At 38.5% G+C, this 27,736-nt stretch overlaps 1 protein-coding gene across 3 annotated transcripts in view; it reads left to right on the top strand.

The window, feature by feature from the left end:
* The first annotated feature begins 6,046 nt into the window (after positions 1-6,046).
* The window catches only part of LOC133663883 (sphingosine-1-phosphate phosphatase 2-like), a 56,028-nt gene continuing 34,338 nt past the window's right edge, over positions 6,047-27,736 (top strand). The window contains exons 1-2 of one of the 3 annotated variants that reach the window (XM_062068605.1): positions 6,047-6,316; positions 16,519-16,686. In XM_062068605.1, coding sequence (XP_061924589.1) covers positions 6,131-6,316; positions 16,519-16,686 — 354 coding nt within the window. In that variant the 5' untranslated portion in view covers positions 6,047-6,130. The remainder of the gene's footprint in view (positions 6,317-16,518; positions 16,687-27,736) is intronic. The other 2 variants (XM_062068606.1, XM_062068604.1) reach the window with 2 other exon arrangements.

Genomic DNA, 27,736 nt, shown 5'->3' with positions numbered 1-27,736 from the left:
TCACCCTCTGTATTGAGTGTACACTTGTTTTATCGCACTGTATGGAATGGCCTCAATCTCGATACCCTGCGTAATGACAATAAAGCTGATTCTGATTCTGATTCTGATTTTCTGTTTCAACATGTTCTATCTACACTTCTGTTTAAATGTAATAACCACTTATTTTTCTGTTGTTTGGATGCTTTACATTAGTTTTGGATGATACCACAAATGTGGGTATCAATCCGATACCAAGTCGTTACAGGATCATACATTGGTCATATTCAAAGTCCTCATGTGTCCAGGGACATACTGTACTTCCTAAATTTCTAAACACAATATACATTTAAAAAAAATTAAAGAAGATGTGATGCCAAAAAAAATGAGGTAATCATAGTAGTATCGACTCGATACGCTCCTGTACTTGGTATCATTACAGTGGATGTCAGGTGTAGATCCACCAATGGTGTTTGTTTACATTTTGACACCGGTGAGCTACGGTGTGTAGTGAAGCATGTTTAGCTATTCCTCGTCCTGCAGGGATGATACTTGTAAGGAACTAACTTTATTTGTCACCATGGAGACGAGGATTAGTGATTTAGAAGTAGCTAAAACACTGCCGACTGTGGCTGGACTTTCGCCGCTAGCTAACTAGCCATGTCTTAAAGCACCTCTTCCTGTGGGTGTTTCAGTGTTATAACTTCACCTTTATCATTACTTTTTAAGCCAAAATGCGTTCGTTCTCCCTTTTCTGTCTACACACCGTGTCTGCTTGTAAGTACTCTGTGAATGTGCGCTGCCGAACATGCTCGTCTGCTCGTAAACCAGCAATGACACGACGTGACGACGACGGGGGTGCGGGGTGGTGGAGGGGGACCGGTACTTTTCAGAGGCGGTATAGTACAGAATATGATTCATTAGTATCGCGGTACTATACTAATACCGGTATACCGTACAACCTTACCAGCTATTAACAGTAATTAATAAATAGAATAATAACCCAATTTCTACTGCTTGACCCTCATCATTTTGACACAATAATAGAATGGGAAATGACTCAATATGTTACTGCATATGTCAGCAGCCAAATTAAGAGCCATTGTAGCCTAAGTAACCCGTTTGCTTACTTACTACTAAAAGTGAAGTTGCCTAGTATGTTCACTATTTTATTTAATGCCAAAACTGTTCTTTGATCGCAAAAATTAATGTATTATAAGACATTTTTTTGTAAAATAAAGCCAATAATGCCATTTTTGTAGTTTCCTTTATTTCGAAAAGTATCAAAATACATTTTGGTACCGATATCGCCACCAAAATATTGGTATCGGAACAACCCTAACCAGGTGTCGGCTTAGCAGCACGGGCAGCTTCATAATCCTATAAATCTTCCTGATGGTGAATTTGAAGTAACTCATCAGATTTGTTGTGTTGACACTCGCCTTTTTCACTCACGGTTTAATTTCTGCAGAACACTGTTTACAAACTACTACGTGGTCTTCTGACATGCTAAAGACGGCAGTGTCATGGCATCGGTAGATGCGGAGACTGGAGATGATGTGCAGGTAAGAAAAGGATTTACTCCTTATGTACCTTATGTTGCGTTACATTGTGTGAACCGATCCCTTATTTTGGTTGTGTTAGTTAAAGTTGTGTTAACTTATGTTGTATCATGGCGCAAATTCTTACCTTATAACACTGTGTCACAAATACTTGTGTTGCATTTCTGTACTATACCTTATGTTGCGTTACATTGTGTGAACCGATCCCTTATTTTGGTTGTGTTAGTTAATGTTGTGTTAACTTATGTTGTATCATGGCGCAAATTCTTACTTTATAACACTGTGTCACAAATACTTGTGTTGCATTTCTGTACTATACCTTATGTTGCGTTACATTGTGTGAAACGATCCCTTATTTTGGTTGTGTTAGTTAATGTTGTGTTAACTTATGTTGTATCATGGCGCAAATTCTTACCTTATAACACTGTGTCACAAATACTTGTGTTGCATTTCTGTACTATACCTTATGTTGCGTTACATTGTGTGAAACAATCCCTTATTTTGGTTGTGTTAGTTAATGTTGTGTTAACTTATGTTGTATCATGGCGCAAATTCTTACCTTATAACACTGTGTCACAAATACTTGTGTTGCATTTCTGTACTATACCTTATGTTGCGTTACATTGAGTGAAACGATCCCTTATTTTGGTTGTGTTAGTTTATGTTGTGTTAACTTATGTTGTATCAAGGTGCAAAGCCTTACTTTATAATGCTGTTTCACAATTACTTGTGTTGCATTTCAGTACTATACCTTATGTTGTGTTACATTTGTACTGTAGGTTGTGTGAAATGATACCTTATTTTGGTTGTGTTAGTTAATGTTGTGTTAACTTATGTTGTATCATGGCGCAAAGCCTTACCTTATAACACTGTGTCACAAATGCTTGTGTTGCATTTCAGTACTATACCTTATGTTGTGTTACATTGTGAGAAACGATCCCTTTTTTGGTTGTGTTAATTAATGTTGTGTTATCTTATGTTGTATCATCGCGCCAATCCTTACCTTATAACACTTTATTAAAATTACTTGTGTTGCATTTCTGTACCATACCTTATGTTGCATTACATTGTGTGAAACGATCCCTTTTTTTGGTTGTGTTAGTTTATGTTGTGTTAACTTATGTTGTATCATGGTGCAAAGCCTTACCTTATAACGCTGTTTCACAATTACTTGTGTTGCATTTCAGTACTATACCTTATGTTGCGTTACATTGTGTGAAATGATCCCTTATTTTGATTGTGTTAGTTAATGTTGTGTTAACTTATGTTGTACCATGGTGCCAAGCCTAACCTTATAACACTGTGTCACAAATACTTGTGTTGCATTTCAGTACAATACCTTATGTTGTGTTACATTTGTACTGTAGGTTGTGTGAAATGATACCTTATTTTGGTTGTGTTAGTTAATGTTGTGTTAACTTATGTTGTATCATGGCGCAAAGCCTTACCTTATAACACTGTGTCACAAATGCTTGTGTTGCATTTCAGTACAATACCTTATGTTGTGTTACATTGTGAGAAACGATCCCTTTTTTGGTTGTGTTAGTTAATGTTGTGTTATCTTATGTTGTATCATCGCGCCAATCCTTACCTTATAACACTTTATCAAAATTACTTGTGTTGCATTTCTGTACCATACCTTATGTTGCGTTACATTGTGTGAAACGATCCCTTATTTTGGTTGTGTTAGTTAATGTTGTGTTAAGTTATGTTGTATCATGGTGCAAAGCCTTACCTTATAACAGTGTCACAGTTACTTGTTTTGCATTTCTGTACTATACCTTATGTTGCGTTACATTGTGTGAAACGATCCCTTATTTTGGTTGTGTTAGTTAATGTTGTGTTAACTTATGTTGTATCATGGCGCAAATTCTTACCTTATAACACTGTGTCACAAATACTTTTGTTGCATTTCTGTACTATACCTTATGTTGCGTTACATTGTTACTGTGGGTTGTGTGAAATGATACCTTATTTTGGTTGTGTTAGTTAATGTTGTCAACAAGGCAAGGAGCTGTGCTACAGGGAAGCGCACATGAAGCATAAAGCAACAGTCTGCAAGTCACACAAAGAATATGCAATAATCCAGCACCCGCTAAGATGTGAGGCTTGCATATAAAGCCCTCTGATTAGCATAGGCAGCAGGTGAGAAACACTGAATCACAAATCACAAGCAGGTGGTGACAACAGTGCTTGGCAGCAGGGGTGACATCAGTGCAAGCCAACGCACACAGAACAGGAAGTAAGAACAAAATAAAAGTGCTAAACAGGAAAAAACACCCACAAAACCAAACAAGTGGTTACAGGCCATGACACCTTCATCATTATGGGCTAATTTTTCAATATCGGAATTATCAATGTGGTGTCAATATTGCCACTATTGTGGATCCTTTGTACTTACAGTATCTTTTTCAACAATGAAAGTATGATAAAGGGATTGTTTTGCACTCAAGATTGCAGAGTTTTAGGGACGTGCCCCTTCATACATTTTGGGTTAAACAATCTAGTATAGTCAAGTATAAATATATAACACATTTACCGTATTTTTCGGAATATAAGTCACACCGGAGTATAAGTCGCACCTGCCGAAAATGCATAATAAAGAAGGAAAAAAACATATACTGTATAAGTCGCACTGGAGTATAAGTCGCATTTTGGGGGAAATGTATTTGATAAAACCCAACACCAGGAATAGACATTTAAAAGGCAATTTAAAATAAATAAAGAATAGTGAACAACAGGCTGAATAAGTGTACGTTATATGACGCATAAATAACCAACTGAGAACGTGCCTGGTATGTTAACGTAACATATTATGGTAAGAGTCATTCAAATAACTATAACATATAGAACATGCTATATGTTTACCAAACAATCAGTCACTCCTATTCGCTAAATCCGATGAAATCTTATACATCTAGTCTCTCACGTGAAAGAGCTAAATAATATTATTTGATATTTTACGGTAATGTGTTAATAATTTCACACATAAGTCGCTCCTGAGTATAAGTCGCACCCCCAGCCAAACTATGAAAAAAAACTGCGACTTATAGTCCCAAAAATACGGTAGCTTCATTTTAGAGATCACATGGCAAATTAGAGTAATATCCCATAATACATCGCACTGCCAATAAACACCCTTGTGTGGTGTTCGGGTCTGTGGGACCCGTTTTCATTTTTTATTAAAAGAAAAATGATACAATTAATTAATTTTTCAAACTGAGACTCACTGGCTTCGGCTCATTTTCTGTGAAGAACATATATCAGAATACATATTTAATGACCACACACCATACACCCCCCCTGCACATTTCTATTACATATAAGATGTGCGGGTCCACTGGACCGGGGGCTAATAGAAGTGTGGAAATTGATGTTTTGTGTACCACACGCACGCATGCATGCACGCACGCACGCACGCACACAGCAGGCCTAGACAGGAGGAGGACAGAGAACATGAGAGGGTCAAATGTGCGAGAAAATGAGAGCAGACAGTGTTGACAAACAATACTGCAACCTTGTGTGGGAACCGCAGGTGCAGAAACACAAAAGAAGAATCCCTGTGGGATGCAGAAACTGGCAGAGAAATTTCCATGCCACGTTCATATTGTTGTTACTCAGCCAGCGTTTGTGGGTCTGATGGACCCGTTGCATTTTCTGGCTTTTAATGCCTCACAATCAAACACTTGTATGTTAAAATACTGAACAGATGTTTATTGGGATAAGGTAAACATTTTGTGGCTTTTAATCCCTCACAATCAAACACTTGTATGTTAAAATACTGAACAGATGTTTATTGGGATAAGGTAAACATCTGTTTAGTATTTCAACATAAAAGTGTTTGATTGTGAGGCATTAAAAGCCACAAAATGCAACGGGTCCATCAGACCCACAAACACTGGCTGAGTAACAACAATATGAACATTACACAAGGGTTCATTTTCCTTCAAGAATAAAGTGAGTGCCAAAAATGGCCACCAGGCTGCACTTTACACAACAGGTGGACTCTTGCATAGTAACTTTGGCTACAATCCAGCATATACATCGTTGTCTCTAATCCACACACAAGTGTAATAAAACCCTGCTTTTGGATGACTTTATTTTTCCATGTCCTTGTTACCGACTTGGAATCAAAATCGATTCTTCCTCTCTCACACACACACACACACACACACACACACACACACACACACACACACACACACACACACACACACACACACGCACACACACACACATACACACACACACACTTTCGTGACGTCACTAAACAAGTGCAAGAGGACGCCGAGCCAACCTGTTCCACCTGTCAATCACACGACCACGCGGTCACAAGATTGTGGAGATAAAAACCTTCACTACTGCTCCTTGTCGTCGTTATCGTTACGTATTTTCTAATCTACGTTAAACCCTTCAAACGTAGCGCTGGGAACATGTTGAAATCGATCACTTCCGTCCCTTTCGCGGCTTAGCACCGCCCTGCTGCGCGCACCTGTGACGCGCATCAGCCACACCCCTGTGCCGCACGGTGCTTTTTGCTCTACAGTCAGGTGTCATTTCGTCCGGAAGTCAGGTAAACGCGTACACCTGACATGCGGGAGGCCCTGGCTTACCTGCATGACTCGGAGCTGGTGGCGGGCTTCCAGCGGCGATGTGGACTCTTCTTGGTCGAGGTAACGCGTCACAGACGCGGGGGGGCTATTGACCAATCAGTTGGTCCGCACCAGAAGACTTGGGACCACCAGGACAGCAAATCAAACTACAAATATGGAGAAAATGTATGTATTGACATTGAAGACAAATATTTTCAAATATATCTAATTAGAACCAAATCTAGATATTATTAAAACGCAATCATTTTTAATAGTATCTTCATAGTTTTAAATACAAATAATTTAAAATTAAATTATTATTAATTAACCTAAATAAAAAAAATATGTCAAGAACAACACCGGCTATGTTATTATTAGTGGTTAACATGAATTTTTTTTTTCCTTCAAAATGTCATTATTATTGACAATATTGATTAAAAAAATTGCTTGTCATCAAAAATTGATAAGGGGTGCAAACAGCCCTTTTAAGAATAAATGCAACTAATAGTAACACTAATAATAGTTTTAAATAAAATATAACAAATTATTATAAAATCTACACTGGACTAAAAAGCAATAATTTTAAATAGCATGTTAATAATTTTGATTAATAAATAAATGCAATCAAATAATTTTATAAGACACTATATATTTAATTTTAACACATTTTAAATAATGTCTTCAGAATAATTTTAGATATAAATATATTAAACTAAAACAAAAATACACAAGAAAAAATACATTTTAAATATTGTCTAAATAATTAAAATATATACTTAAATATATCAAATAAAAAAAATAAAAATTGAAGAACAACATCGTCTATGTTATTATTAGTAGTTTAACATAACTTTTTTTTTTTCCAAAGTGTCATTATTATTCACAATTACTAATTATATTGATTAAAAAATTGCTTGTCATCAAAAATTGCTAAGGGGTGCAAACAGCCCTTTAAGAATACATGCAACTAGGGATGTCCGATAATGGCTTTTTGCCGATATCCGATATTCTGATATTGTCCAACTCTTTAATTACCGATACCGATATCAAACGATACTGATATATCAGTCGTGGAATTAACACATTATTATGCCTAATTTGGACAGCCAGGTATGGTGAAGATAAGGTCCTTTTTTTTAAAATTAATAAAATAAAATAAGATAAATAAATTAAAAATATTTTCTTGAATAAAAAAGAAAGTAAAACAATATAAAAACAGTTACATAGAAACTAGTAATTAATGAAAATGAGTAAAATTAACTGTTAAAGGTTAGTACTATTAGTGGACCAGCAGCATGCATAATCATGTGTGCTTACGGACTGTATCCCTTGCAGACTGTATTGATATATATTGATATATAATGTAGGAACCAGAATACTAAAACAGAAAGAAACAACCCTTTTGTGTGAATGAGTGTGAATGAGTGTAAATGGGGGAGGGAGGTTTTTTGGGTTGGTGCACTAATTGTAAGTGTATCTTGTGTTTTTTATGTTGATTTAAAGGCCTACTGAAATGACATTTTTTTATTTAAACGGGGATAGCAGATCCATTCTATGTGTCATACTTGATCCTTTCGCGATTTTGCCATATTTTTGCTGAAAGGATTTAGTATAGAACAACGACGATAAAGTTCGCAACTTTTGGTCGCTGATAAAAAAAAGTCTTGCCTATACCGGAAGTAGCGTGACGTCACAGGAGGAAGGATTCTTCACAATTCCCCGTTGTTTACAATGGAGCGAGAGAGATTCAGACAGAGAAAGCGACGATTACCCCATTAATTTGAGCGAGGATGAAAGATTTGTGGATGAGGAACATTAGAGTGAAGGACTAGAGGCAGTGCAGGGTGTATCTTTTTTCTCTCTGACCGTAACTTAGGAACAAGGTCTCATTGGATTCCACACAATCTCCTTTTTCTATTGTGGATCACGGATTTGTATTTTAAACCACCTCTGATGCTATATCCTCTTGAAAATGAGAGTCGAAGAACGCAAAATGGACATTCACAGTGACTTTTATCTCCACGACAATACATCGTTGACGCACTTTAGCTACGGAGCTAACGTGATAGCATCGGGCTCAAATACAGATAGAAACAAAATGAAAAAAAAACCCTGACTGGAAGGATAGACAGAAGACCAACAATACTATTAAACCATGAACATGTAAATACACGGTTAATAATTTCCAGCTTGGCGAAGCTTAACAATTGAAGCTAACTAACTTAGCTACGTAGCTAACGTGATAGTATCAGGCTCAAATGCAGATAGAAACAAAATTAAAAAAAACCCTGACTGGAAGGATAGACAGAAGATCAACAATACTATTAAACCATGAACATGTAAATACACGGTTAATAATTTCCAGCTTAGCGAAGCTTAACAATTGAAGCTAACTAACTTAGCTACGTAGCTAACGTGATAGTATCAGGCTCAAATGCAGATAGAAACAAAATGAAAAAAAACCCTGACTGGAAGGATAGACAGAAGATCAACAATACTATTAAACCATGAACATGTAAATACACGGTTAATAATTTCCAGCTTGGCGAAGCTTAACAATTGAAGCTAACTACAAGGCGGCGGTGGGCGTTGTAGCTTTCGACGACACCCCGGCCGCCATCAGAGTCGGCAAGAAACATATATTTCCCCAAAGTTACGTACGTGACATGCACATAGCGACACGCACGTACGGGCAAGCGATCAAATGTTTGGAAGCCAAAGCTGTACTCACGGTAGTGCGTCTGCTATCCAGCTCAAACACAACACGACCTCCTGATTGTGTTGCTGTAGTCCGCTGCTAATACACCGATCGCACCTACAACTTTCTTATTTGCAGTCTCCATTGTCCATTAAACAAATTGCAAAAGATTCACCAACACAGATGTCCAGAATACTGTGGAATTTTGCGATGAAAACAGAGCTGTTTGTACGGTGACACATTGGGTACGAATACTTCCGTTGCCTTCGTGACATCACGCGCATACGTCATATCCAAAGAAGTTTTTCAACCGGAAGTTTAGCGGGACATTTAAAATTGCACTTTATAAGTTAACCCGGCCGTATTGGCATGTGTTGCAATGTTAAGATTTCATCATTGATATATAAACTATCAGACTGCGTGGTCGGTAGTAGTAGGTTTCAGTAGGCCTTTAATAAAAAAAAAACACAAAAAAAACGATACCGATAATAAAAAAACCGATACCAATAATTTCCGATATTACATTTTAAAGCATTTATCGGACATCTCTACTGCAACTAATAGTAATAATAATAATAGTTTTAAATATAAACATAACACATTATAATAAAAATCTACACTGGACTAAAAAGCAAGAGTTTTAAATAGTGTGTTAATAATTTTGATTAATTAATAAATTTAATTATTTTATACTAGACTATATATTTGATTTTAACACATTTTAAATAATGTCTTCAGAATAATTTTGGATATAATTATAATAAACTAAAACAGAAATACATTTTAAATATTGTCCAAATAATAATTAAAATATATACTTAAATATATCAAATTAAAACTAAATATGCACTAGAAAAAACACTTGTATTAAATACAGTCTGATAATCATTTTAAATACATATGTATTAAATTAAGACTACATTTACACTAGAATAAAAGCACATGTTCAATGTCATTTTAAGAATAATTCTAAATAAGAAATGAATTAAAATATTCTAAATTAAAATAAAATCTACACTAGAAAAAAAAGCAATAATTTCAAATATCGATTTAATAATGATGATGAGGATGATGTAATAATGAGATCAAATATTTTAAATGAGAACATATATTACATTATAAACAAAGTCTACACGAGAAAAAACTAATTTTAGATAATGTCTTGAGAATAATTTTAGATACAAATATATTAAATAAAAAATAATCATTAAAATCATTAAAAATATATACTCAAATATATCAATTTAGAATTAAATATACACAAGTAAAAATACTTGTATTAAGTATAGTCTGATAATTTTGAAAACATAGGTATTAAATTAGAACAAAATCTACACCAAAAACACATGTTCAATGTTGTCTTACAAATAACCTTAAATATTAATAAATTTAAAAATATTAAATTAGAATAAAATCTACACTGGGATAAACTGTTTTAAGAAATAATTTTAAATTAAAATATATTTAAAGATATCAGATAAGAAACATCTACACTAGAAAAAACACATTTTGGATATTATTGCCAGAATCATTTCAAATACAAACATATTAAAACAAATATACGACTAATATTTTTTAAATACAAAAATACTCAAATATATTGAATTGGAATTAAATCTTCACTTGAAAATATTGCTTATATTAAATACAGTCCGATAATAATTTTGATTACAAATTAATTTCAATATACTAAATTAGAACAAAAACTTCACAAAAAAAATACAGACACTTTAAATGTTGTCCTTATAATTTCAAATACTAATATATTTATATATAATCTAGACTAGAAAACGAACAAAGTCAAAAGCAAACATTATCACGAATAGTCAATCAGGCTCTGACTGGCTTTTCTCGTTTGTCTTGCTGCCTGTGTTTGCAACCGTTTATACAGTGACAAGTTGAGTAGCATGTTTACATTTGTCCTTCTGCTTTTTTGTCGGCGAGGGTCGGATTCAAAACATAAATTAGTGTTAAATCTAATTTTTTTTAAAAAAAGCTTATTTTTTAGTAGTTTTAGAAAGTGATGCACTTGGTGCAAAACAAATCCTACTATTCAAAAGTAATGTACTGTATACACATTATACTGCTGTCTATTCAGGCTGGATGAAAAGTAACTCCCTGATTTATATTGCCAACAAACACTTTCAATATCCATGCATTAGTGAAAAAGTAAACACATTTTAATAGTATTTTTTTATGTAAGAGCTGGGGTTGTCCAGGAATTGTGTCCAATGATTTCAGCAGGATTTCTTGTGAGATGAAGAACATAACTTCCTGTATTTGCCATTCAAGTCTTTGTTTTGGTACAAGAGACTTCTTACTGTAACCAACTCCAATGAATACAGTCACAGGGTGTAAAAAAGTGATATTCAACTGGCGGCTTGCGGGCCAGATCCAACCCCGGAAGGACACCAAAGAGTGCTCCTGTTGTATAGAGGAACTTGGACCATTGTGAACAATCGGGTCCAAAGTTTACATCACTGATGCATAACTCAAGGCAACTCTTTAAGTCCTCTCCTTTTTTGGCAGTTATAATTTTTTTGTAATGTGATTTATGTAACTAAAGTGTTGATGTAGCTTGTTTAGTTCAGATGCAGTCAGTAGTCGTTTGTTCAACTTCTTTAGGTATACTAGTGGTGTTCCTCAAGGTTCCATTTTAGGTCCCCTCCTTTTCATTATTTGGCCTATTCAACTGGAGGCCCGTGAGTTTAGTTTAAAACAACTTGTGACTCACATTTTTGCAGCAGATTCTTATACTGTATACATACTTGCAAACCCTTCCGGTTTTACCGGGAGACTCCCGGTATTCAGCGCCTCTCCCGATAACCTCCCGGCAGAAATTTTCTCCAGACAAACTCTCGGTATTCAGCCGGAGCTGGAGGCCACGCCCCCTCCAGCTCAATGCGGACCTGAGTGGGGACAGCCTGTTCTCACGTCCGCTTTCCCACAATATAAACAGCTTGCCTGCCCAATGACGTCATAACATCTACGGCTTTTAGAGAGTAGAGTGCACAACTGCGCACACAACAAGGAGACGAAGCAGAAGAACGAGGAAGTTACAGACATGGCGACGCCGTCGATGAGCAAGATGAAGAAATACGCTTGTAAGTTCCAAAACGTATGCAAACAAGAATTTCAGTTCATCCAGGACAGTTCAGAATCAGAATAGTTTTATTGCCATTGTTTGAGAACGGGTTCACAAACTAGGAATTTTTCTTGGTGCAATCGTGCAACATAAAACACATATAACACATATTTGGTATGTTGCCTGTACATTTTGTAGAACAGACTTCTGCTCTGAACACGGTGGCCGAAATGATATACTCATTCATTAACGGAGAAGTTAAACAGGACAATACTGCCATCTACTGGATAGCCTCCGGAACACTGAAATTCAAGTATTTATTTTATTTATATGTATAATAAAATAAATATATATATATATATATAGCTATAATTCACTGAAAGTCAAGTATTTCATACATATATATATATATATATATATACACCTCCGAACCAAACCGAAAACCCCGTACCGAAACGGTTCAATACAGATACACGTACCGTTACACCCCTAATATATATATATATATATACACTACCGTTCAAAAGTTTGGGATCACCCAAACAATTTTGTGGAAAAACCTTCATTTCTAAGAACAAGAATAGACTGTCAAGTTTCAGATGAAAGTTGTCTTTTTCTGGCCATTTTGAGCGTTTAATTGACCCCAAAAATGTGATGCTCCAGAAACTCAATCTGCTCAAAGGATGGTCAGTTTTGTAGCTTCTGTAACGAGCTAAACTGTTTTCAGATGTGTGAACATGATTGCACAAGGGTTTTCTAATCATCAATTAGCCTTCTGAGCCAATGAGCATACACATTGTACCATTAGAACACTTGAGTGATAGTTGCTGAAAATGGGCCTCTATACACCTATGTAGATATTGCACCAAAAAGCAGACATTTGCAGCTAGAATAGTCATTTACCACATTAGCAATGTATAGAGTGTATTTCTTTAAAGTTAAGACTAGTTTAAAGTTATCTTCATTGAAAAGTACAGTGCTTTTCCTTCAAAAATAAGGACATTTCAATGTGACCCCAAACTTTTGAACGGTAGTGTATATATATATATATATATATATATATATATATATATATATATATATATATATATATATATATATATATATATATATATATATATATATATATATATATATATATATATATGAAATACTTGAGTTGGTGATTTCTAGCTGTAAATATACTCCCCTATTAACCACGCCCCCCGCCCCCAACCACGCACCCTGCCCCACCCACGACCACGCGTGGTGTATAGAGGCCCATTTCCAGCAACTATCACTCCAGTGTTCTAATGGTACAAAACTGACCTTCCTTTGAGCAGATTGAGTTTCTGGAGCATCACATTTTTGGGGTCAATTAAACGCTCAAAATGGCCAGAAAAAGAGAACTTTCATCTGAAACTTGACAGTCTATTCTTGTTCTTAGAAATGAAGGTTTTTCCACAAAATTGTTTGGGTGATCCCAAACTTTTGAACGGTAGTGTATGTATATATATATATATATATATATATATATATATATATATATATATATATATATATATATATATATATATATTAGGGGTGTAACGGTACGTGTATTTGTATTGAACCGTTTCGGTACGGGGTTTTCGGTTCGGTTCGGAGGTGTACCGAACGAGTTTCCACACGGACATATTAAGTAGCGTACCGCACGTTGTGTAAACAATGCACACCGAGGCACAACACACAGCATGCTAGCAGCGACCGGGCTATGACAACATGTAAAAGCCAGAGCTGGAAGACCCTCCTGCCTCGTTAAGATCTCCCGTTTGGGAACACTTTGGCTGCGCGATACAACAATGGAGGACGGAAGGTTTGCCGACATTGTTCAGCAGCTGTTTCTGACAACACGTCAAACATGCTAACCCATTTGAAGCGTCACCACCGCATTCAAGCAGCCTCTCCTCGGCGAGTCAGGCCGGGCTAAAGCAATAACAAATGTTTTTATAGCAGCAGATTTAAGACCATATTGCATTAGAAACTAGATTCTGACCCACTTCTATGGTGGAAGAACAATGAGCCCATATATCCTCTTACTGCCAAGTTAGCCAGGCTGGGGGGGGGAAAGAAAAGTTAATCTGAGGCTGAGTGGACTTGAAACTGTTTAATGTTGCACTTTTTATATGTAGAAGAAAAGTTTTGTCATTTTATTTAATCTGATTGATTGAGACTTTTATTAGTAGGTTGCACAGTGAAGTACATATTCCGTCTGAGTCTGAGCAGCAACTTCAGGCAATTTAATGTTGATTAACGTGTACCCCGACTTAAACAAGTTGAAAAACTTATTCGGGTGTTACCACTTGGTGGTCAATTGTACGGAATATGTACTGTACTGTGTAAACTACTAATAAAAGTCTCAATCAATCAATCAAAAAAAGCACTTTATATGTAGAAAGGTTTTGTTAAGAAACCATTCTGAGCCTAATTTTATTTAGTTTTTTATTTTATATTTGTTGACCACATTAACCCTGGCAATGGACCCTGTGTGTATACTGTATGTATGTTATGCCATTGTTTACAAATTTGGTAAATAAATAACCAAAAAATGTGTATTTTGTTGTTTTCTTACTGTACCGAAAATGAACCGAAACGTGACCTCTAAACCGAGGTACGTACCGAACCGAAATTTTTGTGTACCGTTACACCCCTAATATATATATATATATATATACATATATATACATATATATATATATATACATAACACCCAACAGGTGCGCTCAAAACCGAAAAAAGGGCAATCATTTTATCTTGTGTCTGGGAATATGTTTTCAAACACTGGGAGTTTCTGAGCTATAAACGAGCAGTGGCTTCACATAGTCACCACTAGCGTTAGCACTAACTAGCAGTGTGAGGCAATCCTTCATCGGCTTGTGTCCAGGTAGTGCCTTTTCCTTTGCTGCAGTAAAGGTCCGCTGTGGCATCTTTTTTGGTCTGATCAAAATAAAAAACTTGCTAAAGAACTACTCCTCTTTCGCTGATAACATCTAAGTGAAGGTGCCGCAAGCCAGAGACCAACTACTCAGCTAAAATGTTAACTTAGTGGTTGTTCTGCAACCCGAAGCTGTACGGCAAGACTGAGAGTTTGGACACATTTAAAGTGTTTCTGATCCAACAAATTGATCTCTAAGATCGGCTGACACAGCTTTGACCGGGGCTAAACGCATCAAAAGTGCCCTTAGCCTCGAAGCTCTTCAAAATGGCCGCGCCGGTGTGTACAGGATGTAAACGGGATGTCACGTGGGGACCCCGCCTCTTCAAAATGGCCGTGGCAGCCATACAGGAAGTGATGTCATCAACATGGCAGCCCACAGAGCGCTTCCAGCCACACACAAAATTTATGAAAGAATGAAATGTAAATGAAATGTTTATATCAGCAACCCGCGGCTCTCAAGTCGCATGCGGCTCTTTAGTGCCGCCCTAGTGGCTCCCTGGAGCATTTTTTAAAAAAGGATTAAAAATGGAAAAAGATTGGGGGGGAAATACAAACGAACACAATAGTTTGTTTACATGTAAAATCTTACACTCCTTCTTTGTCTCATTTTGTCCACCAAAAGTTTTATACTGTGCGTGAATGCACAAAGGTGAGCTTTGTTGATGTTATTGACTTGTTGGAGCGCTAATCAGGCATGACTGCAAGCTAATCAATGCTAACATGCTATTTAGGCTAGCTGTATGTACATATTGCATCAATATGCGTAATTTGTAGGTATATTTGAGCTCATTTCATTTCCTTTACCTATGTCCTCTTTGTATATATTTAGTTTTGCATGTCTCATGACACATTACCTGTATGGAATATTGGCTGCATTTCAGATAGTTGTTTGTGTGCCATGTTGTTCCAGACCACAGCAAACAATTCCTAGCTTGCCAAAGATTGTAATAAATGTATTAGAAGACGAGAGCCTGCCGTTTCCTTTAACTTGAGCACACACATATATACCTTTTACCATTATAAGCCAGTAATTTCCAGGAGTTATCTCACCTTCTGAGTAACCTCGGATTTACTAATGGTTTCTAATGTTGTAAAAATGTGTAGAATAAATATGACATTTCTAAATTTCTGTCAACAAAGATTTGCTTCAGCCTGCGACACAGTCATTTTGATAGTAGGCTATTATAGCTAATATAGACACTTACATCATGTGTTGCCTTCATTATAAGATTTATATACGACTTTTCATTTATTGCGGCTCCAGACAGATTAGTTTTTGGTCCAACATGGCTCTTTCAACATTTTGGGTTGCCGACCCCTTGTTTATACGCTGAGACATGGTCCCCACACAGCGGCATATTATGCGCCATGTAAACGTTCGCAAACGGAAAATAACACAAATAGAGGCGTTCGTAAATTGATGTTCCACTGTACGTTGTGGCTTTTCATTAAAAAAAAGGGAACATTAAGTTCCACCAATCACTCCACTACAGCCACAGACAACTTTTGAAGGATAGTGCATGGAGTCACTTTTAATGAGCTGCAGGTAACCAACTAAACAGTGACATGCGAGATCGATCCTGCTCCTGCTTGAGCTACCTTTCTGTGCCCGGCTGGCCCACTGTTGATTATTTGTGATGTCCTGACAGGGTTGCATCATCACCAAGCCAGGGTATGAAGTGAAGAACCGGCTGCTGCACATCCTCTTCCTGCTCTCGGCTGGCCTGGGGCACGAGGTCTTTTACATCACCTGCCTGCCGTGCATACACTGGAACCTGGACCCCTTCCTGTGTCGACGCCTCGTCAACATGTGGACTGTGAGTCCTCACTGTGCTCTTCTGTCCCCCCGTCTCGCTTTTACAAAGCATCCTCTCTTCTCTCTGCGGTCCATCTCTTCACCTTTCAACCTCCTTTCATCCTTCCCCTCCCATCCGTCCAGTGCCCTGTCTGTGGCATGTACATATATCCTCAGGCCGGGGGCCACCAAGGCCAGACTGCTTGGGCCCTGGACTGAGAGTTTACACATCAGGACATCAGAGAGGAAATTCTCTTTACCTTGTTTTATGTTTGTTCCTTCTAGAAGACAAAGGAGTCACACATGTCAGATTTGCTCCTCGAAAGAGAGATTGACATTTTAGACGGGCAGTGTGTTTTTGTGCCCTATGTGTCCCCTCCCCGCAGCACTTGCTGGGTGCCCTGTGTCTGAACCCCTTGTTGGGCCCCCTAAGGGCACACGATAGAATTCTTTTCTCATCCTGGCTACACCAGGCCCTTGAATGAACTCATCCTGCACACACACACACACACACACACACACACACACACACACACACACACACACACACACACACACACACACACACACACACACACACACACACACACACACACACACACAAACTCTTGTATTTCTTACCTTCTTGAGACCTCTGAAAAATGCCTACCTCTTTAGGACCACCCTTTCTAGATATATAATGATTTGTATTTACAACATTAATAATACCTACATACTATGCAAATATAGAAAAGGTAAGCTTATAGTATTTTTTTCATTATTTACTTCAAGTTATTATAGTATGTCTCTATATACATATTTATTTTATTTTTTAAATTAAGTTTGGCCAAAGGGGACTTACTTCAATTTCTTAAACACACTTGTTATTACATATTTTGGCCAAAGGGGGAGCACTTCAAAATTTGTACACAAACTTGAGGGGGAGCACTTTTAAAACCGACACACAGTCAATTTGAGAAATCCCTCCTTTTGGGGACCACCCTAGTTTTGATAGATTTCACCACCAGGTGTGCAAAAGAGATCTCTATTTTTTGTTTTTCGTAATGTACTTTAGGCCGATGACAAACGAGTCACGAACCACAGATGGCCCTCGTGCCGCACTTTGGGCAACCCACCTGTAGAAGCTAACTGTTAATGGCCACTTAGTACCGTAGTGTATTTGTTCATCCTATGGTCATATATGGGACGCGGGTTGTCTTACGTCAGCACCGGAAGTCATACAATCAGCTGTTCACATGGCGGGTTTTTTCAGGGATGAATAGGGAAGTCCTTCTTTAGCTGCCGTCTTGTTTTATCATATATTGCTGCCTTTGCACCTGTCAATGTTTACTTTTGTATGCACATTAAATCAACAAAAAGTCCTGACTTTGGAGCAATGTTCACAGACTCTAGTATTTGCAATGGTTTTCCGTATTGGGACCATGATTTCGGTCCTAACCTGTTCACCGGTCCTCATATGGAAGGTACTTTTTCTTGGTGAGGTCTCAAGAAGGGTAGCAATTAGAGATGTCCGATAATATTATATAACATTATTATCGGTATGGTTTTTTTTGTTGTTTTTTTTTTTTATTAAATCAACATCAAAAACACAAGATACACTTACAATTAGTACACTAACCCAAAAAACCTCCATCCCCCATTTACACTCATTCACACAAAAGGGTTGTTTCTTTCTGTTTCTAATATTCTGGTTCCTACATTATATATCAATATATAGCAATACAGTCTGCAAGGGATACAGTCCGTAAGCACACATGATTGTGCGTGCTGCTGGTCCACTAATAGTACTAACCTTTAACAGTTATTTTTACTCATTTTCATTAATTACTAGTTTCTATGTAACTTTTTTTATATTGTTTTACTTTCTTTTTTATTCAAGAAAATGTTTTAAATTTATTTATCTTATTTTATTTTAATAATTTTTTTTAAAAAGGACCTTATCTTCACCATACCCGGTTGTCCAAATTAGGCATAATAATGTGTTAATTCCACGACTGTATATATCGGTATCGGTTGATATTGGTATCTGTAATTAAGTGTTGGACAATATCGGAATATCGGATATCGGCAAAAAGCCATTATCGGACATCCCTAGTAGCAATACAAGAACACACACACACACACACACACACACACAAACACACGCTCACTTCAGCTTGCCAGCTAAACACACCAAATTCCCTCCCTCTAGTTAGCCATTACTAGCTCTGCTATGTGTTCTCCTCCCACTGGTGTCTTTTATTGGCCTCATCAGTGCCGTGTGCTTTCTCTCTCTCTCTCTTTTTGGGTTCACCATTTGGATTGTCATCCCTGGGGGCGCATCACCATGTACTGCTGACTTCTAACAGCAAACCCATCATTGTTCCTACAGACCTAAGTAATGTTTATAGGAGTCCTCGCACTATGCTGTTTCTGTCCACCCACTCACACATACACAGAGGGGCGCCGCCGGGAATTCCAGGCCCCATAATAAAAAAAAAATCACAATATTAGCTATTGTCTATTTTTAGGTGCCCCTTTTAGTCAGGAGCCATTGGAATGGTCCCAACTTTCCCGCTGGGGTATGGGTTAAAAATCAGGCCTAAATATACATAAGATTAATAATACATATAATGTTATGCATATTTTTCAAAATGGGCATTTAAAGGCCTACTGAAATGATTTTTTTTTATTTAAACGGGGATAGCAGATCCATTCTATGTGTCATACTTAAACATTTCGCGATATTGCCATATTTTTGCTCAAAGGATTTAGTAGAGAACATCGACGATAAAGTTCGCAACTTCTGGTCGCTGATAAAAAAAAGCCTTGCCTGTACCGGAAGTAGCGTGACGTCGCAGGTTGAAAGGCTCCTCACATTTCCCCATTGTTTACACCAGCAGCGAGAGCGATTCGGACCGAGAAAGCGACGATTACCCCATTAATTTGAGCCAGGATGAAAGATTCGTGGATGAGGAACATGAGAGTGAAGGACTAGAGTGTTGTGCAGGACGCATCTTTTTTAGCTCTGACCGTAACTTAGGTACAAGGGGTCATTGAATTCCACACTCTCTCCTTTTTCTATTGCGGATCATGGATTTGTATTTCAAACCACCTTGGATACTATATCCTCTTGAAAATGAGAGTCGAGAACGCGAAATGGACATTCACAGTGACTTTTATCTCCACGACAATACATCGGCGAAGCACTTTAGCTACGGAGCTAACGGGATAGCATCGGGCTTAACTGCAGATAGAAACAAAAGAAATAAACCCCTGACTGGAAGGATAGACAGAAAATCAACAATACTATTAAACCATGGACCTGTAACTACACGGTTAATGCTTTCCAGCCTGGCGAAGCTTAACAATGCTGTTGCTAACGACGCCATTGAAGCTAACTTAGCAACGGGACCTCACAGAGCTATGCTAAAAACATTAACTATCCACCTACGCCAGCCAGCCCTCATCTGCTCATCAACACTCGTGCTCACCTGCGTTCCAGCGATCGACGGAGCGACGAATGACTTCACCCATTCATCATTGCGGTTGGCAGCTAGCGCGTCTGCTATCCAAGTCAAAGTCCTCCTGGTTGTGTTGCTGCAGCCAGCCGCTAATACACCGATCACACCTACAGCTTTCTTCTTTGCAGTCTTCATTGTTCATTAAACAAATTGCAAAAGATTCACCAACACAGATGTCCAGAATACTGTGGAATTTTGCGATGAAAACCAAGCTTTTTGTATTGTGATACAATGATTCCGAATACTTCCGTTTCAACGATTGACGTCACGCGCATACGTCATCATACATAGACGTTTTCAACCGGATGTTTAGTGGGAAATTTAAAATTGCACTTTATAAGTGCAATTCAACATGTGTTGCAATGTTAAGATTTCATCATTGATATATAAACTATCAGACTGCGTGGTCGGTAGTAGTGGGTTTCAGTAGGCCTTTAAATGGTAAAAATAAAACATGACATGTCTTTTTACATTTTACATAGGACTAAAATCTAATGAGAGATCTGAGCAAAAAAATAATAAATTAAACAAAATATGAATTAGGTTGATTGGCAACATTACATTGGCCCTAGTGTGTAAATGTGAGTGTGAATGTTGTCTGTCTATCTGTGTTGGCCCTGCGATGAGGTGGCGACTTGTCCAGGGTGTACCCCGCCTTCCGCCTATGTGCAGCTGAGATAGGCTCCAGCACCTCCCTGCGACCCCGAAAGGGACAAGCGGTAGAAAATGGATGGATGGATGGATGGATGAATACAAATGTTTTTATACACTCTTAAAGGGGAACTGCACTTTTTTTGTAATTTTGCCTATCATTCACAATCATTATGTGGCGACGGATGTATTTTTTTAACGCATTCTAACTTGTAAATAAAGGTAAATAAAAGTCCGCTTACAGCAGCGAAGCCAATAGGAGGTCCTCTATTCCGCCCATAAAACCCAATAAAAAAGCACCAACAATACTCCATTTACATTTCATGACTTGAATATTAACCCAGTATTAGGGATATTGTTATTATAAGTTGTAAAGACAAACCTTTTATAGCGGCACCGTGATTACGAGCTTGTGTGCCAACTTTCCCTCATATACGTCGCCCCTGCTCACACACACACAACAAAGCAACGCAACATATGAAGTGCATGCATGAGCATGAGCAAGAATTTAAACCCTCTGGGGCATAATTGCGTGGCAATAGAGTAGCACCAGGAATAAAAACTCTTCATGATTGAAATGGGTTATATTCTGATTTCTACGTTTCAAACACTTCCTTGTGGTCTACATCAGTGATTTTTAACCATAACCAACCGACCTTAACCATAGGGCCCAATGTTGGGCCATTAGCACATAATAGAGGGCCGGGAAAATATATCTGTTTCTTAGCTGTGGTCCGTATGGGCCGCAGCGGTACTCGGTGGTAATACACTTTTCCACCACTTGTGGCAGTAATGACAATCTCCAACAAACAAAAGAAGTGTGGAGTTAAAGTCACAGAGTTTCTTAAGCGCAAAAAATATGACTCAAGTAGTGAAGCTGTATTTTCATTTGCACTAACATTTTTTGACAGTTTAAGAAACATATATTATTAATTTATTAACTTTGTTAAAATGTATTTATTAACAGCATTGCATAATTGTATGTATATTTATTTTTCATCAGTTTTTCTGAGTTCCCTCTTTTGCAGTATATTTGATCAGTGTTTATTTTTCTAATTAGCCTGACCTAAGCCTGAAAATTAATAATATCTATGATTTACACATGCTTTCATATAATTTGACAAGCTTGTAAACGATAAGTAGGTTAGATATATTTATTGAATATGATTAAAACCAAGAGTAAGATCATTAATTCGGTGTTAATATATGAGTGGGCCCTTGGCCGCACTGTAGTGGATAAGTTGAGCCCCGAGGTCCAAAAGGTTAAGAACATCTGGTCTACATAACATGTAATGGTGGCGCTTTGGTCAAAATGTTAGATGATGTTTTACAGACCATCTTCAAGCCGCTTTTTGAGTGTCTCTTCAGAATACACCGTTTTGTAGGCTGTTTTATTTACGCCCCGTAGGCTCCATTGTAAGCCATAAAACTTCCATTACTACAATCTTCTCTTAGATGCAAATAAAAGACTGTTTCACACAAACATTGTATTGTGATTGCTATTCTGTGAATTGTGAATTATATTTATATAGCGCTTTTCTCTAGTGACTCAAAGCGCTTTTACATAGTGAAACCCAATATCTAAGTTAACGTGACGTAACTGACAAGATGACAAGATGGCGCCGCATGGGAATGCTGCGGCTCACTAATGCTCTTGGGAGTGTAGAGCGATTTGGCAAAAAACACCCGTCATTTCTGTCAATTTCATGGCTGGCTCAAAGCGTGAACACTCTGTGATCACATACGACCGACAGACAATTCTGGATGTGGATGGATCGGGTCGTTATAGACTGAAAGATGCATGTACGGTGGACCTCCTCACTAGCATGGGAATACTTCGCGGACTACATCGAGCGGCCTTTGTAGCAGCGGAGTCAAGTGCTAGCGGTGACCGTCAATGGAGACGACGTAAGCGGTGCGAGCGGAAGCAGAAGCGGGGATGCCGAGCGGGGCTAACAACAAAGAGAAAAGCTAACCAAAGAAGCGTGGAGTCTCCGGGTAAGAAGCCATTTAAACTAGAACTAGCCGGCGTCAGGCTGGATAATCCCTGCACACATAGCAATTCTCTTAAAATAAAACACAACTCACATAATGTTTTTTCTTTTGTGACCGTATCAGAGGCAGACATACATTGTACTGAGGTAGCTAACTATGATGCGTTCAGTTTATCGCAACATCAAGCAAACAATCTGAATATCCCCGTCGTATCAATTCCTAGATATGGTCGAAACTATTTAAAGTGCAATACGCATAATAAACGCAACATTATTAATATTGCTACTTCGGATAATTTCAATAAACAATCCTCAAAACAGCCCACTACCTATAATATGGGCTTTTTAAACATAAGATCATTATCTTCCAAAACGTTATTAGTGAATGAAGTCATTAGAGACAACAAACTTGACGTCGTTGGTCTCGCCGAGACCTGGCTCAAACCAGACGATGTTTTTGCGCTAAATGAGGCATCTCCTCCTAACTATACCAATACACATGTTGCCCGACCTCTTAAAAGGGGAGGGGGTGTCGCACTAATATACAATGAAAACTATAATCTTACACCTAACCTAAATAATAAATATAACTCGTTTGAGGTGCTCACTTTGAGGTTTGTCACACCGCTGCCTCTCCACCTGGCTGTTATCTACCGCCCCCCTGGGCCCTATTCGGACTTCATCAGTGAATTATCAGAGTTTGTTGCTGATCTAGTGACGCACGCCGACAATATAATCATAATGGGGGACTTTAATATCCATATGAATACCCCATCGGACCCTCCATGCGTGGCGCTCCAGACTATAATTGATAGCTGTGGTCTTACACAAATAATAAATGAACCCACGCATCGCAACGGTAATACGATAGATCTAGTGCTTGTCAGGGGTGTCACCACCTCTAAAGTTACGATACTCCCGTACACTAAAGTAATGTCCGATCATTACCTTATAAAATTCGAAGTTCTGACTCATTGTCAACAAACTAATAATAATAATAATAACTACTATAGCAGCCGCAACATTAATGCTGCCACAACGACGACTCTTACTGACCTACTGCCTTCGGTAATGGCACCATTCCCAAATTATGTGGGCTCTATTGATAACCTCACTAACAACTTTAATGACGCCCTGCGCGACACCATTGATAGTGTAGCACCGCTAAAGCTAAAAAGGGCCCCTAAAAGGCGTACCCCATGGTTTACAGAAGAAACTAAAGCCCAGAAATTATAATGTAGAAAGCTGGAACGCAAATGGCGCGCGACTAAACTTGAGGTTTTCCATCAAGCATGGTGTGATAGTTTAATAACTTATAAACGCATGCTTACCTCAGCTAAAGCTAAATATTACTCAAATCTCATCCACCTCAACAAAAATGATCCTAAATTTCTGTTTAGTACAGTAGCATCGCTAACCCAACAAGGGACTCCTCCCAGTAGCTCCACCCACTCAGCAGATGACTTTATGAATTTCTTTAATAAGAAAATTGAAGTCATAAGAAAAGAGATTAAAGACAATGCATCTCAGCTACAACTGGGTTCTATTAACACAAATACGACTGTATATACGACGGATACCGCCCTCCAAAATAGTTTCTCTCTCTTTGATGAAATAACATTGGAGGAATTGTCAAAATGTGTAAATGGGACAAAACAAACAACATGTTTACTTGACCCAATTCCTGGGAAACTTATCAAGGAGCTTTTTGTATTATTAGGTCCATCAGTGTTAAATATTATAAACTTATCACTTTCCTCTGGCACTGTTCCCCTAGCATTCAAAAAAGCGGTTATTCATCCTCTACTCAAAAGACCTAACCTCGATCCTGATCTCCTGGTAAACTACCGGCCGGTGTCCCACCTTCCGTTTATCTCGAAAATCCTCAAAAAAATTGTAGCACAGCAGCTAAATGAACACTTAGCGTCTAACAATCTCTGTGAACCTTTTCAGTCCGGTTTCAGGGCAAATCACTCTACGGAGACAGCCCTCGCAAAAATGACTAATGATCTATTGCTAACGATGGATTCTGATGCGTCATCTATGTTGCTGCTTCTTGATCTTAGCGCCGCTTTCGATACCGTCGATCATAATATTTTATTAGAGCGTATCAAAACACGTATTGGTATGTCAGACTTAGCCTTGTCTTGGTTTAACTCTTATCTTACTGACAGGATGCAGTGCGTCTCCCATAACAATGTGACCTCGGACTATGTCAAGGTAACGTGCGGAGTTCCCCAGGGTTCGGTTCTTGGCCCTGCACTCTTTAGTATTTACATGCTGCCGCTGGGTGACATCATACGCAAGTACGGTGTTAGCTTTCACTGTTATGCTGATGACACTCAACTCTACATGCCCCTAAAGCTGACCAACACGCCGGACTGTAGTCAGCTGGAGGCGTGTCTTAATGAAATTAAACAATGGATGTCCGCTAACTTTTTGCAACTCAACGCTAAGAAAACGGAAATGCTGATTATCGGTCCTGCTAGACACCAACATCTATTTAATAATACCACCTTAACATTTGACAACCAAACAATTAAACAAGGAGACTCGGTAAAGAATCTGGGTATTATCTTCGACCCAACTCTCTCGTTTGAGTCACACATTAAGAGTGTTACTAAAACGGCCTTCTTTCATCTCCGTAATATCGCTAAAATTCGTTCCATCTTGTCCACTAGCGACGCTGAGATCATTATTCATGCGTTCGTTACGTCTCGTCTCGATTACTGTAACGTATTATTTTCGGGCCTCCCTATGTCTAGCATTAAAAGATTACAGTTGGTACAAAATGCGGCTGCAAGGCTTTTGACAAAAACAAGAAAGTTTGATCATATTACGCCTATACTGGCTCACTTGCACTGGCTTCCTGTGCACTTAAGATGCGACTTTAAGGTTTTACTACTTACGTATAAAATATTACACGGTTTAGCTCCAGCCTATCTCGCCGATTGTATTGTACCATATGTCCCGACAAGAAATCTGCGTTCAAAGAACTCCGGCTTATTAGTGATTCCCAGAGCCAAAAAAAAGTCTGCGGGCTATAGAGCGTTTTCTATTCGGGCTCCAGTACTCTGGAATGCCCTCCCGGTAACAGTTAGAGATGCTACCTCAGTAGAAGCATTTAAGTCCCATCTTAAAACTCATTTGTATAATCTAGCCTTTAAATAGACCCCCCCTTTTTTAGACCAGTTGATCTGCCGTTTCTTTTCTTCTCTCCTCTTCTCCCCTGTCCCTTGCGAGGGGGAGTCGCATAGGTCCGGTGGCCATGGATGAAGTGCTGGCTGTCCAGAGCCGGGACCCCGGGTGGACCACTAGCCTGTGCATCGGTTGGGGACATCTCTGCGCTGCTGACCCGTCTCCGCTCGGGATGGTTTCCTGTTGGCCCCGCTGTGGACTGGACTCCCGCTGATGTGTTGGATCCACTGTGGACTGGACTTTCACAATGTTATGTCAGACCCACTCGACATCCGTTGCTTTCGGTCTCCCCTAGAGGGGGGGGGTTACCCACATATGCGGTCCTCTCCAAGGTTTCTCATAGTCATTCACCGACGTCCCACTGGGGTGAGTTTTTCCTTGCCCGTATGTGGGCTCTGTACCGAGGATGTCGTTGTGGCTTGTACAGCCCTTTGAGACACTTGTGATTTAGGGCTATATAAATAAACATTGATTGATTGATTGATTGAAATCACTCTACGGAGACAGCCCTCGCAAAAATGACTAATGATCTATTGCTAACGATGGATTCTGATGCTTCATCTATGTTGCTGCTTCTTGATCTTAGCGCCGCTTTCGATACTGTTGATCATAATATTTTATTAGAGCGTATCAAAACGCGTATTGGGATGACAGACTTAGCCTTGTCTTGGTTTAACTCTTATCTTACTGACAGGATGCAGTGTGTCTCCCATAACAATGTGACCTCGGACTATGTTAAGGTAACGTGCGGAGTTCCCCAGGGTTCGGTTCTTGGCCCTGCACTCTTTAGTATTTACATGCTGCCGCTAGGTGACATCATACGCAAATACGGTGTTAGCTTTCACTGTTATGCTGATGACACCCAACTCTACATGCCCCTAAAGCTGACCAACACGCCGGATTGTAGTCAGCTGGAGGCGTGTCTTAATGAAATTAAACAATGGATGTCCGCTAACTTTTTGCAACTCAACGCTAAGAAAACGGAAATGCTGATTATCGGTCCTGCTCAACACCGACATCTATTTAATAATACCACCTTAACATTTGACAACCAAACAATTAAACAAGGCGACTCGGTAAAGAATCTGGGTATTATCTTCGACCCAACTCTCTCGTTTGAGTCACACATTAAGAGTGTTACCAAAACGGCCTTCTTTCATCTCCGTAATATCGCTAAAATTCGTTCCATTTTGTCCACAAGCGATGCTGAGATCATTATCCATGCGTTCGTTACATCTCGTCTCGATTACTGTAACGTTTTATTTTCGGGTCTCCCTATGTCTAGCATTAAAAGATTACAGATGGTACAAAATGCGGCTGCTAGACTTTTGACAAAAACAAGAAAGTTTGATCATATTACGCCTATACTGGCTCACTTGCACTGGCTTCCTGTGCACTTAAGATGCGACTTTAAGGTTTTACTACGTACGTATAAAATACTACACGGTCAAGCTCCTGCCTATCTTGACGATTGTATTGTACCATATGTCCCGGCAAAAAATCTGCGTTCAAAGAACTCCGGCTTATTAGTGATTCCCAGAGCCCAAAAAAAGTCTGCGGGCTATAGAGCGTTTTCTATTCGGGCTCCAATACTATGGAATGCCCTCCCGGTAAAAGTTAGAGATGCTACCTCAGTAGAAGCATTTAAGTCTCATCTTAAAACTCATTTGTATACTCTAGCCTTTAAATAGACTCCCTTTTTAGACCAGTTGATCTGCCGTTTCTT

The sequence above is a fragment of the Entelurus aequoreus genome, linkage group LG13, assembly GCF_033978785.1.
Source record: "Entelurus aequoreus isolate RoL-2023_Sb linkage group LG13, RoL_Eaeq_v1.1, whole genome shotgun sequence".
Taxonomy (NCBI): Eukaryota; Metazoa; Chordata; class Actinopteri; order Syngnathiformes; family Syngnathidae; genus Entelurus; species Entelurus aequoreus.
This window is presented reverse-complemented; position numbering and strand designations above follow the sequence as displayed.